The sequence below is a fragment of the Lampetra fluviatilis genome, chromosome 18, assembly GCF_964198595.1.
Source record: "Lampetra fluviatilis chromosome 18, kcLamFluv1.1, whole genome shotgun sequence".
Classification (NCBI taxonomy): domain Eukaryota; kingdom Metazoa; phylum Chordata; class Hyperoartia; order Petromyzontiformes; family Petromyzontidae; genus Lampetra; species Lampetra fluviatilis.
In genome coordinates, this window is record NC_136292.1 from 11,392,122 (window position 1) to 11,405,024 (window position 12,903).

Below are 12,903 nucleotides of genomic sequence, written 5' to 3' on the forward strand. Positions count from 1 at the left end.
TTTCATATTGATTCGTATTTCATATAGACAAATCTAAAACTGGAATAAACAAGGTAAAAATAAATTAGTGTTTTGCATCAGGCATGGGTGGTAGTAAAACAGTTCAGGGAAGGAACTGAATATACAAATATACAAAGAGAGCCAGCCCCCCATAAAACTCAATCCGGCCCAGCAACGAGACCACATTGCAAAAATAACTCAGTGAGACGGAGCTATGAAACAATAAAAAAAAGTTTATTTTACAACCGATTCACGAAGTCTTGGGTTTTCTGTTCAAAACTGCAAAGTCCACATAACAGCACATACGAGTGGGATTACAACCGCCGCAACGAATATCTAATCTATATTATATTTATAGAGCGCCTTCACTCAAGACCCTTGACAAAACGGTAACATAATGTAATTATTTAGATGGCAGGAGCGTAAAAAGATTGAGGAATGAGTGACAGCGATAGAGGGGTACTTAGGGATCACAAAAGGGTCGTGAATGGACGTGAAGGCGTGGAGGGGCGAGTGGAGGGAAAATGAAGAAAATGGGCAAGAGAGAAGAGCGGAATGGAAGGAGGTTAAGGAGGGGGACTGTTTCATGTACAAGAGAAATGTATTCCAGTGGAGCGGTGCAATGAGGGAGAAGGACCGAACACGGGATTGGGCACAGGGGAAAAGGTGGGACAGAGAGAGGCAGAGAAAATTGGGAATGAAGAGTACGAGTGGAGGGGACATGGAAGGGGATGAGTGGAAAAATGAGGTCGGGCAAGGCCATGGAGATATATTTAAAGACGACCGTCAGGTATTTAAAACGAGAGCGGTGTTGTAAACGGGAAGCCAGTGTAGTTGAAGGAGAGGCGAAACGCGAGAAATAAAAGTGAGATTGATATGAATAAATTGTAACACGAACCGCAGCAATCTGAGCGCCATCGAACATAAACACATTTCCCAACGCGAATCACCACGATCCCGACCTTAACATCGGACTATGACCACCTATCTCACAATAAAACAAATAAGTTGGTGATGCTGTGTAAAGGCAGTGGTTCATAAGCACAAATAAAAAAAAAAGTTAGTCAATAGCTGCTTTAAAAGGAAACATAATAGGGGACGGTTCGGGCAACGGCCCTTCTTCATAGTACAATCACTTATCTGCTACGAAAGGCAGTGTTCTAGTTAATCTCACATTAGTAACATCAGACGAAGAGCAGCTCCCTCCTCCCGCCCCACCCCTTGATGCACCGTGAGTGGAGGAGTCAAACTTCAATCTCTACCAGTCCCGTCTAGTACATTGAGTCAGGTAAAAGATCATCCGTGCAATTAATCGCACATCACTCCACACCTGCATTCACTTGCACCAGGGCCGATGTCAGTCACACTACGCCAAATAGTTCCCCGTATAGCCTTAGCAGACTGTAGAGGCAAGTGCTGTTAGCGAGTAGCACCTACGGCACACGAGCGGGTAGGTGGCCAGCACCACGCCGGCCGCCTTTGTACTCATTTGAGGCTGAGTCGACCTAGGGGAGGCCCAGGACCAGTCTAGAAAATCATTACTGGTGTTGGCCATGAGCGCGAATCAACCCCTTATCAGTGCCTACCTTATCAGACCAATGCAGACCTTATTGGTCACCCCGTGACATTATAAAGCTCAACGTCGACATGCCAACGTTGGGCATGTGGTCAGAACTTGGACCAACGTTCTGTGTTTACTGGGTCTGTGTGTGCTGTGTGGGCTCTATGGCTGTATGCTGTGTGTGCGTGCAGTGTGTGCGTGCGCACACTCAGGCAGTGTTTGCGGCTGTGTGTGGGCTATGTTGATTTGCTCTGTGTCACTTGTATTGTCTTAAGAGTGCCTATTTGTTGCGGAGGCCATCTGTTTGCTGTGTATGCATGTACGCTATGCCTATGTAATATTGATATTTTTACACCAAGTTGTCTTTATCTCGGGATCACCTTCTGAAGATGTTTGTGCATTATGATGATGGCGATTAGTTTTACTGTATAATCTCCCACAGATGGCCGCACAATTAAGTTAGCCATTTACCTTTTTCATCCACTTAATGGAAAGCTTTCCCTCAACAAAAATCTATTTACTGGACAAACACATTTTGTGGAAAATCTTTTTTTTTCCCAGGACACCATTCATTTAAAACCCACATTTCGTGGTAATCCCAGCCACCTGTGTTAATAAAATAAACTTGATAGTCCACATTACATTCATATATTCATACATCACCGGCGCCAGTTTAATTTAAACTCTCCATAGCCCACTATATTCAGCTGATGTTACCATGCTCACTTATTGACACCAACGCTGGGCAGTCAATAAGCACGAAGAAGATGTCGTAACAAGTGTGACGACTTTGGCTGACCGTTTCACAAGCGTTAATTGTCGTGATCGAGTGTCTCAGGGGTCAAAACACTGCGCCAGCACCGCCGTGATCATGGGTTCGAATCTTGAGTTTTAGTTGCCCGCAATTACACAGAGTTCTGCAGCGTAATGAGAAAGATGCACATTTCAAAGAATAAGTCGCTGTGCGTCTTCTAATCTTGACACCAAGTACAACTTTGGGGTTACGTCTTACTTTCCGGAGGGTCTTATCATCTTGGGAATATGGTAGTATCGGAAAGTGAATGCGATGCACAACTCACAGTGGCCACTCTGGAAGTGCTCCCTGCTACGCGACGATCGTGATCGAACCTTGGCCAATCATGAACGCGGCGTGCACGCTGCCCGCAGAGTGGCCGATGCGGAACATGTACAGCACACTCTCGGTATTACCGTCGTAAAAATATAACAAGCCCTGGTCCACGTCCACAAGCACCCCGATCTTGTCCTTCTCCAGCTGCGAAATGTTCAGCGGGGTCTCAATGCCATCGTGCGCCACGAAATAACCATTGGGCCTCCGGCACAAACACCACGATGCTCTGTTCTGGCCCAGCCAGGTCTCACATTGCGAGCCCCTTCGCGATATGATGGCGTACGCGATGCCCACGCGGAAAATCTCTGCCTGCTTCACGCACACCTCCCAGTAGTGGCGGCCCGATGAAAAGTTCTCGGAGCACAGAGCCACCTTCCACTCGACGAAGCGATCGCTGTGATCAGGGTAGCCCTGGTGCAGCTCGGTGGCCGTCAACGTCCTCCCGTCCGCGTTGCATTCTAGCCACGGGTTCACCGAGTTGCGGTTGATGGTCGGCGAGCAGAAGCCTGAAGAGAGAAAAAAACATTTAAATTTTGCTAAAATCCTGCCTGTTCCTTAAGGGTCACCGCCGCAATAGGAGCATTCACTACATCTGTTTGAAGAAGGTGCAGATGAAGGATATTGGCCAAACGTGTATTCGGGTAATTGCCTGGCATTACATTTAATGCACACTAGTTTGGCCTGTGGTCGCATCTTTGGCACTCATGGTTTGCAGGCTGGTGCATGTGTAGTGTCAACAATTCTGAGACAGAGTTTATAGGAGGCACCTTCTTTATTAAATGCAACGTCCACGGTCTCGTCCACACACTCTCCACAGTAGCTTAGCCTAGTCTGTACACAACACTAGCCGTTTGACACTGACGGCACTGACTGAAATACCCAACTACTATCTTTCATAGCGCAATATCTAGCGGAGATGGCAGCGACGACAGTGATGAGACAACAGCAACGACGAGACAAGTCCACTCTCAGCACCGGCAGCCTCGAGCTCCCGCTCTCGGCTCCTGTCATGCTACTGCGCCTCCCTTCTTGAACCCACTAGCAGGTTCAAAGGGCCTCCAGATGGGGTCCTCCATGACCCTTGCCCCAGTTCCTCCGCTCTGCCAACAACCCCTCACTGGCGTGTGCACTGTCTGTCCACCACAGTTGCCACTGCTGTCCACCAGCCGGCGCTATTACACTACACATGTAATTGATTTTATGTGTTTATGACCTCAAATCAACAACCTCTGTAGACCCTATCCCGCCTTAGGAACCTGTCCTTCCTGTTTAGGCTCTGTCTCTTTCCTCTTTATGCCTTGCCCCACAACTCTTTATACCCCACCTGATCTGATTAAACCTTGGTCTACTCTTTCTCTTTCAGCTCCATGCCTTTCCTTTCAGGGCTCACCCCTTCTTATGTAGGCCTGTCTCTTTGTGCTTACTCCTGTTGACCTATTGATTTTAATGTACATTACATACAACACGAAGTTTACGTGCATTTACGGTCACTAATCCATGGTGACTTACAAAGGGAGGTAATGAACGGTGAAACCACCCCATAGACTGACAATGGCGTGTAGAAGCCTTCATGCAGTATTGGAGTAACAAAGAGTTGTACTTATCACTGTATTACAATACCACGTCACACGGTGACTGATACATAGGCGGATATGTGAACATCTCTAGGAAAATCACAGTTACACCCGGGACTCGAGCCCATCACTTACAGAGTGGCGGCCACGTGAGCAGCTGCGGGTACTCGTCTTTGACGTCATTGAGCACCTCCAAAAGCTTGTGCGCCAGACCCGTGTCGATGACGAAGTCCAGCATGTAGCCAGCCCTCTCGCCGCGATTCTGGATGTCGTTCGCCGAGTGGTAGAAGTCGCGTGAGATAATCTCCTTGCTGTCGAGCGCATCCAGCAGGAAGCTCGGGTTCCGCGACAGCCAGACTTTCAGCTTCGGCTTCTGTCTGCGGATCAGAGCTTGGGTGGCCATCACCCGTCGGGAGGGACCTGTGTGTAAACAGGGATACAGGTGAAGGTGCAGCCGTGAAATGACTTGGTTACGCCACTGCATTACCATAGGGCAGTGCGGACAAATGCCTGGTGGGCCGGTCCATTCTAAGAGCTTGTGGGCCAGTCTGTGTGAGGAAATTGCAAATGTGATCAGAGTAAAAACACATTTTAACTCTATTGTGTACGCTTCATTGCTTATTTACGCTTTCAGTTTCAATGCAGTTCCCATATTCGGCATCCCCAAAGATCCTTCCTCACCAGCCCATTTGTTTTTTTGGACCCAGCCACAAATAGGTCCAATGAGATCTCACGGCAAAATCATGCGAACACGTCGTCATATTGCAAACCTAGCTACTCTAAGGCCCGAATTTTGGGCGGTGTTTTTACAAATGCTTGGGCTGATTTATAGTACCAGTCGGCCACTGCAGACAGCTCAGTGGGGCTTACATGGTAAAATAAAAAGTGTTTTTGTTGACCCACCAATAGAGTTCGCAGAAACATTCAGGTAACCGCTAATCCGTAACTACGAAGGCTGTCAATTTAAATTTGCATAATTGCAGGTAGGTCATGTGTGGTAGGGTAAAGCGTGGGTACTCTCAGCTCTTCCAAGACATTTGGTCAGCGTGGAAGAGCAATCAAGATACCCTCTCGAGGCAGATGTAAATTAGTATTTTTTTCTAGATACAACGTGGTATTTGATGATCATCTATAAACATTTTTTTAAAGATAATTTGTATATTATTTTGGTCTTTCGGTAAAGTCACGTAGATAGGTTCAAATTAATAAAAATAAAAGAAACAATAAATATTAACTGGAACCTATCTACGTGACTTTACCGAAAGACCCAAAGAATATGAATTCCTGCAGTCACGAAAGCTTGAAGTCAAGAGATCATTTGTATATTGCGATTACGATTTTCTCGCAAAAATGTTTTTTTCTCTTATTGCTTATTATTTATTTATTTTACTGCGACTTCCAGAGAAGTGGCGGTGTTGTTCCTGTTGATGAAACCCAATTTTAGAGCTTCTTGGCTCACAGGTTATTTCAAAATAAACTGAACTCTCGGTATAGAGGCACTTTTACCAGCAGTGGCAATAATTCATTGCAGTGCTGCATCTTTACCGCTTGCCTTTACCTCTGCGCCTACGACTGAATGTAAAAACAGTGTCTACCCGTCTTGTTTGGAAATGGCAAGTGGCCTCAGCGGAAACAAGTTTGGTTGGTGACAGCTTATATTGCGCTGAAATCTGACCCTTTGAAAAGTGCTATTCATTTTTGAAATGTCAATTTACATTGGACTCGTTTTCCGAGTGATGTCGCAATTTCCGTCATCATGGATTCACTATCATTTTCTAATTCACGCACTGTTACTGCAATGTATCCCCCCCCCCACCAATTAAATTGCTATTACATCATAGGTGTTAATCCTTTCCGACAGCCCTGTTCTTCACCTGAGGACGGCTGCTTGCGTTGTGGCCGAAACGTCGTGAGAATTGTATGTTATTATGTAAAATTGTTATTATTTTATTATTTCCCTTCTACGTGATTTTACCGAAAGAACCAAGAACACGTGGCAAATGTTCTGCATCCGCTTAGACAAAAATGTGTTTTATTTGTGTGTTGACTATGAGCTCTGCGATTGTGGAGCTCTTGCGCTCAGTGGCCCTTGTTAAATCAAGGATTAGACCGCTTTCAATCATTTAGCCGTCTGATTTTATTCACCAGTTATTTTGCAGTTTTATTTACATGTCCTTTTTATTCATTTTTATGATATGAGTGTTTTTACATTTGTCTTTGCTCGTGCTTTGTTTTACCCTAATTTGTGTAAAGGGGCCTTGTACCTTTGTTGTATAAAAGGCACTTCATAAATACAGATTATTATTTATAAAAACCTTAGATATTTGTTACTTCCCTGCTGTTTTTTTTATTACAGGCTGTGTGTAAAGATAAGGCACTGACTGTAAGGAACTGTAAGCAGCTGCCAGTACATTGCAATGAATAGGACATCATATATTATTTACACCTGGTAAACACCAACGAAACGTGAGAAGCCATTGCACGGGCGTGAGACAATCGACATTGTGAAAACCGTGAATCTTAAGGGTGACAAACCTTGAGACTTTACGTGCATGCAGTTGTGCTCAAGACAAAGCCCAGAATCCGCCCAGGGAATTCCACAAAGGAGTGTTGATAGAGAATGGCCGGCAGAATGGGATATCACAGAATTTATTATGAGATCCCGTCAAGTAACCCTTTGTTACCCAACACGCTGCTACATTTTAATGAAGGCTGTATGTTATTTGGGGGCAGAGATGGGAACTGAAGGATGTGGAGCTGATTGGACTTGCCGATGACTGGTACCAGCAGTGTCAATATCGGCCTCTGTGGAGGAGGTTCGTGAAGGACGCTACTGGGGGGTTGGAGGCAGTCACACTCCAGCAACAACGGAGGGCAGATGAGCGATGCTCACAACAAGCGGAGCGCCGGGTGGGGAGCACAGTTGGTGCATCTGACAATCATCTCAGTCAACCCATGGCACCTGGGTCTGTTTCATGACCTCCTGCCAGTGGGCCTTCGACACTGCACGTGGCCTCAAAGTGAACGGAGCATAGCACAAGCAGCGTAGTGAGGTCACCGCCACTTAGTGGTTGTTGTTGGTGGTGGTAGCATAGTGGTTAGCACACTCCACTCTGAATGCAGTGACCCGAGTTTGATTCATGGCCATGACTGACATCAGTGACGCAGTGACATTTGAACGCTTCCTGAGCAGCCCCTTAACTGACTGACCGGCGTGGTGAAGCATTGTCAAGCAACTCCCATTACCGACAGTGAATATAGCGGTCAAGAATAATGATGGGCAGTCAAGAGGAGTAAATGTGCCCCCCTAGACGAGAGATACATCCACCGTAGAGATAGAGCGATGAAAGCAGCTCTTGTGGATTATTATACAACGCAGGACCGACACGACATGGGGAATCATTTATCCAGCAGTAGCTGGAGATGATAACAGAAACGTAAAAACACATCTTCACATGGTTTAAAACACTATACTTGCATAAGAATAAAACCATAGAAGTCTCTAATTTGACAACATAAACTATGGCCCTAATCAGCGTCGAGTGTGAAAATTGGTGAGGGTAGCCCGGCCCTCACAAATCCAAAATAAATCCCATGCGCTTGAGGTGGAACAAAGATGCTTGTTATGTTAACTACTGTCCTCCAACGGTCTTTGAGATAACTCTATTTACTTAGCTTGATCTCAGAGACGTCATTGCCCTGTGGTCCAGATAATTCTGCAACAGGGGCCATAAAATTAAAGAGTTACAGCATGGTGTGAACTTCAAGTAAACACGGAGCGGTGGAGGGCACATTTAAAAGTTTAACTTAAAGAGGAACCAAACACATCGATTGAGGAACGTTATTTGGCCGTTAAAGAAACGTAGGTTTAGGCAGGGGACTACATCAGATTAAAACATGGCAACATTGCCATGTTTTTTTCTAAGGAACCTGAGACGGCCGTCTACTGCAAAACCAGAGAAAATGGGAAAGAAAACCTATTCTCATATGTTTGATACTGGCAAAGGAGGTCCCATGATGTTCAAGACAATGCATACATCATTATCAGAGCATGTCTATTTGCATGTTCACCACAGGTACGCGTGGCTAATGCAGACTTGATTCCTTTGAACAGGTGTTTGAACATTTGTTGTATTGCCAGAAAGGTTAAAACCTATTCTTATTTTTCATACTTTGATACTGGCAAATAGTTTCCATGACATCGATTATATTATCGTTCCATTGTAGCTAGGACCGTGAGAGACAATGACGACTTTGGGGAGAACTTCATCCAGCAGTGGATCGGCCGTGGCCGCTGTTGCTGCTGATGATGAACCCACCAGACGAATGCATTTCCTCATTGGGGAGTTTCATTTTCTTGTATTGTGTTGTGACCCAACTGGTTTACCTGGGAGTGTGTGCGTGTGTGAATGGGTTAGCGCACGCACTGCGCCTCCAGGTACACAAACAAGAATGACATTCGGCTATGGTGGAAGCTCTTTTCCTTCAGAAGCTACCGGAGCTACGCATTTTTAAATTTAAACGAAAACTCATTTCTTTAGAACAGTTTTTTGTGTGTGATTAGTTTAATCGTCTTTACGCTTGGCTACGTACGGTGCGAAAGAAGTTCAACATACATATAGACTCTACGTCTCTGGTCGATGTATTAACGTGGCATGAAGGGTCATTGCTCGAAACGTCGCCTATCATATATTGTTTTCCTTTCATGGCCACGGTATTATGGACGAAATTTGTTGAATGGTTTTGTTTGTGTATCCAGAACGTGGGTTGTACACTTATGACAGCTAACACGCTGTGTCTGTGTCTATAACATTATTTGCATGCTTCCCATGACCAGCGTGGTGAAGTATGGTCAAAATAAACCCAACGACCCACGCAGATTGCATGCGACAAGCGGACTTGACAAAGTTATGGACATTATTGATCATTGTAAATATCGCCTACAAATAGCTCTTTCAAACGGTCGAAGACACGACGGATCCCATAAATAATCCTCTTCGCGTGCTTAAAAAGAAATTACTCTAGTGCCTGTAAACTCACGGTAATGACCCCACGGGGTCAATGACGCCACGGGGTCAATGCCCCCCAATGACCTCACGAGGTCAGTGACCCCCAATGACCCCACGGGGGTCAATGACCCCACGGGGTCCATGACCTCCAATGACCCCACGGAGTCTATGACCCCCAATGACCTCACGAGGTCAGTGACCCCCAATGACCCCACGGGGATGGTGGATAAAGCTTCCATCGCTACGAGTAGGATGAGGAGGAGAAGCCACGGCAGGGAACGCCGTCCGTGTAGTGTGCAAGTGCTGTGGGTGGACGATGACCGCGCGTGGTGTCGTGATGATGAGCACATTGGAGGATCGCGAGAGGGATGACGACGCAGCGGATGGAGCGCGGCTGACGATGCAAAGGCGACACTCACCTTTGAAGCAGCCCTTGAGAGGCTTGCACACGTTGAGATATAAATAATAACGACGACGACGACTACGATCGCTATTTTAATTCCAAGGAAATAAACGACGACGGCGATGATGCAACACAACGCAGCACCGCAGCTCCTGAGAATGAAGTTTTAGTTCGGCAGCTCGGGCCATGCGCTCATGGTGGTGGTGGTGGTTGTGGTGATGATGGAGATGATAATTATTAGAACGCTTGTAACGACGACGATGACGACGATGATGGGAATCGCGAGCCCCACGGCTTCTCGCTGTACCCACCCCCTTGCACCAGTCAGGAAGTTTTGGCGCGAGAACGCGGACGGAAAACAACGACACCACCAGGCGACACTTGCAGACGGCAGCGAGTTGACCTCGGCACCTGCAGCTCGTGATGCTGCTGCTGCAGCTCACAGCTCGCGCTGCTGCTGCAACTGCTCATGCTGCTGCTGCTGCTCATGCTGCTGCTGGTCATGCTCCTGCAGCTGCTGCTGCTCATGCTGCTACTGCTGCTGCTGCAACTGCTGCTGCTGCTCATGCTCCTGCAGCTGCTGCTGCTCATGCTGCTGCTGCTGCTGCTCATGCTGCTGCTGCTCATGCTCCTGCAGCTGCTGCTGCTCATGCTGCTGCTGCGACTGTTACTGCTTCTCATGCTGCTGCTGTTAACTGCTGCTGTTACTGCTGCTGATGCTGCTGTTACTGCTGCTGCTGTTACTGCTGCTGTTACTGCTGCTGCTGGTGTTACTGCTGATGCTGCTGTTACTGCTGTTACTGCTACTGTTACTGCTGATGCTCCTGCTACTACTGCTGCTGTTACTGCTGTTGATGCTACTGCTGGTGCTAGTGTTACTGCTGCTGCTGCTGATGCTACTCTTACTGCTGTTGATGCTACTACTGCTGTTACTTCTACTGCTGTTGCTGCTCCTGCTTCTGCACCTATTGCGTTTGTTGTAACTGCTGTTGCTGATACTGTTGCTACTGCTGGTGCTGCTACTGATCTTGTTGCTCCTGTTGCGTCTACTTCTTCTGTTGCCACTACTGGTACTGCTGCTGATGATGGTGTTGCTGCTGTTGATCTTACTGCTGCTCCTGTTGTTACTGCTGCTGCTACTACTGCTACTTGTGCTGTTACTGCTGCTGCTGCTACTGGTGATGCTGTTACTGCTACTGTTTGTACTCAAGCTCTTGTTAGTGCTGATGCTACTGCTGTTACTGCTGCTAGTCCTTCCGCTGCTGCTACTGTTGCATCTGCTGTTGCTCCTACCGATGTTGCTGCTGCTGCTATTATTGCTGCCACTCACTCATGCTCCTCGTGCTGCTGCTAATGTAGGGGACTGCGTAGCTGCCGGGCACATCTTAATAGGCGCACTCTTTGAGATAACTCTATTTACTTCGTTTGATTTCAGAGACGTCATTGCCCTGTGGTCCAGATAATTCTGCAACATGGGCCATGACATTAAAGAGTTATAGCATGGTGTGAACTTCAAGTAAACACGGAGCGGTGGAGGGCACACTTAAAAATGTAACTTATAGAGGAACCAAACACATCGATTGTGGAACGTTATTTGGACGTTAAAAAAACGTAGGTTTAGGCAGGGGACTACATGGCAATTGAGAGCATCTGCAGCACCTGAAAATGAACAAGAGGAATGGATTACATCGGAGGTTGGACAGATCTGACGCTCCAAAAAATGCACGGGAAATAGAACGAAGCGGAGCTAAACAAAAACGAAACTAATATTGATTTAAAGCTTTCGTGCCTGCAGGAAATAATACGCTTTGGAATTATTTTTCTATCTACGTGACTCTACCGAAAGACCCAAAGGGTATGAAACTAATATTGTTTTGTATTTTACTAGGTAAGGGCCGTCCATAAATGATGTCACGCACCTAGGGGGAGGGGGGGGTCAGACATTTGTGACGATGTGTGACGACGGGGGGGGGGGGGGGGGTTTGAGAAATGTGACGTCACATCAAAATGCGCAACTCTAAATAAATATAGACGACACGTTCTACTTAATTAAATAGACTTTTTAATAAATGTTTTCTCCTACAACATCAGAGTGCAGCGACCTCGCCACCACCAAGCGACGGGGCCGACCCCGCTTCCCCCTCACCACCCCCCACATAAACACACCCTCATGAATTTCCCCCCCATAGAGCTCCGAGGGGAGGTCACCTGGCCAACAGGTTTTCACCCAAAAGCCCTCATAGGGATAATCTTCACGGTTTCCTGCGGCCAGGGAATTGGGCGATCTCCCCCGATGCTAATTCGCACCGCGGCGCTGTGACCTGGGTTGAGAATGCATGGTCACGGCGGGGGCTGTCCAGCCACCACGGTTGAAATGCACCCCCCACACACACGTATCGGCAAGGCAGGGGTCCACAGCCACGAACGAAGGGAGAAGCCAGGGTGGGCGGCTGATTGGCATAGCGGGTATGCTCGAGGACCGCCGCCGCGCAGCAGCCCACGGCGAGCCCTTTGTTACTGAAACCGCGACTGATTAGCATAGCAAAGGCGCCCGTGGACCACCGCCGGCGCCGCAGTCAGCGGCGGACCCATTGTTAGGGAAACCGGGAATGCGGCTGAACAGGCGCGGCGACCTGATTGGCCGAGAAGGCCCTCGGGTCGGCTTTCTTTGATGTAGGTTAACGATAAAAGGGGGGCGCAGACAGGTAGAGCCCTCTCTTGCTCCAAAAGTCAGCCCTCAGGACGGTCTCCAGCTCGGCCACTCGAACGTCCGTGTGACGCGTCGAGGTGAGCAGCGAGGACGAAACCACCGGAGCGCCGTGTGCATCTAACCGTGAGTAAGAGGAAAGAGAGTATTGGGATTGAGGCTAGAGAAAACAAAACCGCTTAGAGCCTATCAAATTAGCTCAATCGGGTACAGACCCTTTTATCACCCGCTCGTGGCGGCCGCGCATGTGCGAGCAACGTCATTCGCCCTCCGACCCCTGATCCCCCGTTCTGAGCGTGTGATTGCTGCACGGGGCTGTGTGAAGGGAGGCATCGCGTTTGATTGGTGGAGAGGCAACGCAGTGTTTACAGGCGTCCGGGAGCCGGCGACGAGCCATGCCTCTCTCGCGAACTCGCTGGGGTGCGACCCAGGGAGGGGAGCCGTCGGGCGACAGCCTTTACCCCGCGAGCGATGAGCCCAGCGGTGGCAGCAGTGGTTCACATACAAGCGAGGGGTCGGA

At 47.8% G+C, this 12,903-nt stretch overlaps 1 protein-coding gene across 1 annotated transcript; it reads right to left on the reverse strand.

The window, feature by feature from the left end:
- Positions 1-1,559: 1,559 nt before the first annotated feature.
- On the reverse strand, positions 1,560-10,050 carry LOC144937038 (tripartite motif-containing protein 14-like). The gene is made up of 3 exons (XM_078864275.1): positions 9,693-10,050; positions 4,400-4,684; positions 1,560-3,196 (listed from the first exon to the last, which is right to left on the reverse strand). Exons 2-3 carry the CDS (start codon positions 4,665-4,667, stop codon positions 2,667-2,669), a joined length of 798 nt encoding a protein of 265 aa, XP_078720401.1. The 5' UTR covers positions 4,668-4,684; positions 9,693-10,050; the 3' UTR covers positions 1,560-2,666.
- Positions 10,051-12,903: the final 2,853 nt, after the last annotated feature.

Bases quoted from the DNA above. Each gene is read 5' to 3' on its own strand.
- LOC144937038 (XM_078864275.1), bottom strand. From the start codon at position 4,667: ATGGCCACCCAAGCTCTGATCCGCAGACAGAAGCCGAAGCTGAAAGTC. The intron at 3,197-4,399 runs GTAAGTGATGGG...TTCTCTCTTCAG, and splicing joins GCTCACGTGGCCGCCACTCT to GCTTCTGCTCGCCGACCATC.